Source organism: Frankliniella occidentalis, unplaced genomic scaffold (assembly GCF_000697945.3).
Source record: "Frankliniella occidentalis isolate FOCC.00 unplaced genomic scaffold, Focc_3.1 Scaffold123, whole genome shotgun sequence".
Taxonomy (NCBI): domain Eukaryota; kingdom Metazoa; phylum Arthropoda; class Insecta; order Thysanoptera; family Thripidae; genus Frankliniella; species Frankliniella occidentalis.
In genome coordinates, this window is record NW_026267250.1 from 624,548 (window position 1) to 629,086 (window position 4,539).

The 4,539-nt window shown below is 57.1% G+C and overlaps 1 protein-coding gene across 2 annotated transcripts in view; it reads left to right on the top strand.

Moving 5' to 3' along the window:
* LOC113211612 (protein artichoke) overlaps positions 1 to 2,922 on the top strand; it is a 111,787-nt gene extending 108,865 nt beyond the window's left edge. For both annotated transcript variants that reach the window (XM_026430037.2, XM_026430038.2), the window contains exons 4-6: positions 1,427 to 1,626; positions 1,710 to 1,947; positions 2,173 to 2,922. In XM_026430037.2, the coding sequence (XP_026285822.1) occupies positions 1,427 to 1,626; positions 1,710 to 1,947; positions 2,173 to 2,286 (552 nt within the window). In that variant the 3' untranslated portion in view covers positions 2,287 to 2,922. The remainder of the gene's footprint in view (positions 1 to 1,426; positions 1,627 to 1,709; positions 1,948 to 2,172) is intronic.
* The last annotated feature ends 1,617 nt before the right edge of the window (positions 2,923 to 4,539 follow it).

The window sequence follows — 4,539 nt, forward strand, 5'->3', positions numbered from 1 at the left end:
GGTATTACACCTCGCTGTGCCAAAGTTGGGCGTGATGGGTATGGAGGCCGGGTTGAGGTGAGCTCTTGGCCCCCTTATCATTAACGCCCCTCGGGGGACTTGCGGGATTAAATCCGTCCCCGCCCGTCCGGCCAGCCTCCCAGATCCCGGGAATCCCGTAATCCACCTCATTCAACTCTGCTCTCCAGTCATCGGCTGCCGCTCTGTCCCGCGCCGCAATGCTGTTTCGGTAATTATCCCGACCACATTTCGCGTCGTCCGGGCTACGCCGACGGCGCCTTTTGGATGACGTTTGGCTTTGGAGGGGATCTTCCTGGATCACGGCCTTTTGGTTGTGCGAGCCGGTGTTTTGGTTCTGCTACGCCGCAAATCAAGCACCAACGTTTTGTTTTCGCCTCCGCGAACCGTGAACCGTTTGGTTTTGGAGAGTATAGGGACCAGGTCGGTTTGGGAGTGGGGGCGGCGTGTGCGAAATAGCTGGATTGTCCCGGCCCGGCTGGTCTGCGGCCGCGCGCGCGCTCCTCTACCTCACCGTGCTCTACCTCGTCGAGACCGCTTCGACCCAATTAGCGGAGTGGCTCTCGAGGTTGGCTCTGACGGTGACAGGGCCGCCCGGGACGGACTGACGGCCGAGCCCGGCGGAGTCGTCCCTGCAGCAGTCCCGCTGCAGGTCCTTGCTGCTGCTGCTAGCAGCGGAGCAGAGCAGAGCAGCTGCTCCGGTAGACGTGCCGAGTGTCCTGGAGGAATGCTGCTTGGTGCGCTGCGCTCCCCGTGTGTAGGCCGCCCGAGGGCCCTTGTGACCTGGTAATCATTAGTGGGACGGAATGGAATTTGAAGAGGTGAGGAGGAGGGGGGAGGGGGGGCTGTGATGATGTGCTGGTCCCTCGGCGAGTACCTCGAGAAATGAGCCCCCACGGACGACGGGTGGGGAGTCGGAGCCTCCTCCTCCTCCTCCTCCTCCTCCCCCTCGGGGGCCGAAAGGGTAGAGGGTGGTATTGGGTCAGCCGGATGGAGCGAAGCGCCCGTGGGGGCGATGGTGTCGCGGGCGTCACGGCTATTGAGGGTGGGGACGGGCACCCGCACCCCAGGAGGATATCCGGTCGCATCCGCGTTGAGCCGTACCCACGTACTAAAACCGCGGTGGGCGACGGAAAACTCGATACGGCGTTGTCGTTATATCCCGGGCCACTTGTCAGGGACATGAATGTCTTACTTCAATTTACTTTTATCTCCACTCCCCAAATGGCTCACTTCCGCGATGACCCACTTCCAACGTACTCGAATACGTTTTGTCCCATGTTTGCGTTTTTGAGAGCGACGAGCGACTCCCGATACTTGTATTCCAGAAAATGGCACTACTGCCACTACTTCCTACCTGGTCATCAAATTACCTCGTGTGTTAAAACAGGCGTCTCTATTTTCTCAGGTGCGTGGCCGGATGTTGGGACGGGAGGCGCGCAGCACACGCCTCAGCGCCCTGGACCCCAACACCCGCTACCTCATCTGCGTCCTGGCGGTCGCGAGCTGGGCCTCGCCGGACCCGGCGGCGTCCGCCAGCAGCGCCGCGACCACCACCACCTCCGCCACCCCGCTCGAGGGGGTGGTGAACGCCTCGAGGATGATCAGGTACGTTGATTCGCTGAGCGGCGCTGACCCGCCCCGCTATGTTACACCTGCCACTTGCTGACTGTCTGTCCTCTCTCGCGCAGTGACGCGGAGCTGCGGCCCGACGGCCACGTGGAGGGCCGGAGCGCGAGTGCGCTGCAGCTCGTGGACTCGCAGACGTCGCGCTGCGCCGAGGTGCGCACCCTGGACGGCGGCGACCCCACGGGCGCGGCCACGGGCTCGTTCCTCACGCGCCGCCTGGGGCTCATCGTGGGCTCGTGCATGGGCTGCGTCGTGTTCCTCATCCTCATCGCCGTCCTCTCCTACACCAAGATACGACAGGTAAGCGCATGATGGTGGTGGTCCGTCGAGGGTACTTCACTATAAACTCAAGCGTACATCATTTTTTCCCGGTTTACCTTTATTTTTTTCTGAGTTTCCCAATTTTTTTCTGATTTTTTCTGGGTTTTTTTTAAATAATGAAATGGTGCACACTGATTTCTTTAAGTGAAGTACCTCTACGGTGGTGGTGATGGTTGTCTCCACGGACGCGCGTCTCTGTCGCAGGGCGCCAAGCGCGCGCAGCAGGAGAGCAGCATGTCCATGTCGTGCCATCCCGTGGCGCTCTACACGTCCCACGAGGACGGCGTGTTCGCGCAGCCACTGTCGCTCAACTCGTAGCGGTGGGACGTGTTCTCCCAGCCGGGCTTCCCCACGGCCGTGACCGCCGCGACGGGCCTCGGGCCCCTGAGCGGCGGCGCCGGCCTCCAGCAGGCCTCGACGCCGGCCTCGTCGGCGCAGAGGTCGCCCCGGGCCATGACGCCCAGGGGGGAGACCCGGTCACTCAGCGACTCCAGCAGCCAGCAGAGGTACTAGGCCTTCTGCGACACGCGTCCGTCCACGCCGCGCCAACGACAAGCACCTCAGCAGCACCCCAAAGACCGGTCCGATGTGCGCCACTCGCAGCGACCACCGTCGGGCTGCCGGCAATGTCACTCGTAAAGTTTGTAAAAGAGCGCAACAGGCGAGTGCCGAGGAGAGAGAACGGATACGAAGGAACTCTCGTCGGAATTGCCGCAGTCTACTTACTCTGTGGCGCACACCGAACCGACCAGCAATCACCTTGTAAACTTTAAGAGAAAAGACGAATCACGGGCACTTTGTTGTTATTATTATGTTTTGTAAATACATAGCTAAGTTATTTATTTTGTCATGTGCATGAAGTTGGAGAAAAAAATCGTGACCTTTTGTGGTAGTAAAGGCGTTATTATAATGTTGACATGGCGAAAACAAAGAAATATCGCCAGTATCGGCAAAGTGGACTCTGATAGTTCCCTTTGGCTTGCGGAGGGTGCACGGTCCGGAGGGTCCCAGCGAGTGATGCGGGGGATACGGCCCCAATCCCGCGGCAGGGCGGCCTGTCGAATCAGGGGGAAAAAACAATCCGGGTCGGATCAGCAACGTGACTGGATTGGGCGCCGCACGCATCACGCGCGCCAGACCTGCACACTCCGCTGTAGTCTTCCCAGAGTAGTTTCGTCTTCCAGACCCACGACATTTTCTTCCCTATAGAATCGCTCAACTCTGACACCGTAATGAAACGATTTGTGGACTTTTCTCTCGGAGTTCCCGCGCTGCCCGCTTCCTCTTCCCCTACTCCCCCTTTTGAAAAAATATTGGCAAGTCCAAAGTATTTGCGGGAACTCTGAGAGAACCTCCACAGTTATTAGTGACGTTTAAATGAAAACATTAGCCGAGAAGAAAATAAGAGAGTGTGTATCAAATATACTTAGGTCGGTCTTAAATTGTTCACGGTCCTTTCGACGGACTGCTACTGAGTACCCGTTCGCTGCAGGGAATGACTGCCTCAGGGCCGATGAGAACGCGACGGCGAAGAGGGAGAACTTTCATAATAAATCGATTTTGCCGCCGCCGGCGGGTTTAGCAAGGGCGCGCAAAATCCGCGCGACTGGCCACGCCAAAAAGCGGCCCCCGCTCCCCCTTCTCTCTCCCGCGCAGACTGTGTATTCGCCACGTTAGCGCCGATGCCTCCCCCCTCCTCCCCCCCCTTACCCACGGCGCATCCCTCTGCTTCGTGGTCAACTCTCCCCATTGAAAGCCATGGCGTGGAAACTTTGCGCTTGCGTGAGGGGGGCTGCGGGGGTGGAGAGGGTTGCGCCGGGCCGGGCTCTGGTGGCTGGACCATTCTCGCAGCATTATGGGTACTCAGGCAGCACATAACCTTGAAGTAGATCGTTCCGGCAGAGAGACCGCAGTAGTGGGAAGGTGCGCTGCACCCGGCGCTGCACAGAAGCAGAGCCGAATAAATAGAATTATTACAATTGTAGAGTCCGCCGAGACGACACACACAACCACACAGAGGGCGCATGCACTGCGCGCCAACCCGGCCGCCCTTTTGGAGAGGCCACACGTTATTCTGATGCCAGTCATCTTTTGGACCCTCGTGTCCAATTTACTGTTTTGGCGTTATAGCTACAAGCTGCTAGGCTACAGCAAATTTCAGTTGTATAGTTGCTCAACGTTTTCAACGAAACCAAATTGCTATCGGTGGATCAGAATCAATACAGCTAGTATACTTTTATGTTCTGATATTTCGAAAGCCTGTTATCTCACAGTTTTGATTCAAATATGTAGAAAATTCGATGAAAAAATTTGTGAACTTGATTCATTCCATCCAACGCTAGTAACAAAAAAAATGCCTTGAGGCAAAGGCATAGCTTTGGTGCTATTTCTCACGGCTACCTGGAGTGCTGTTTTGCCTCCACTGAGGTATCCCTGTAACAGAGGGGCGTTGCTTCAGCAAGACGGTCGTTCAGCTGTTGTCGCTCAATGGGAGAACACGCTAAACTCACAACATTACTGTTGTTTTAAAATGTCTCGACAATTTTATATTTTTACAGTGAACTCCATCCT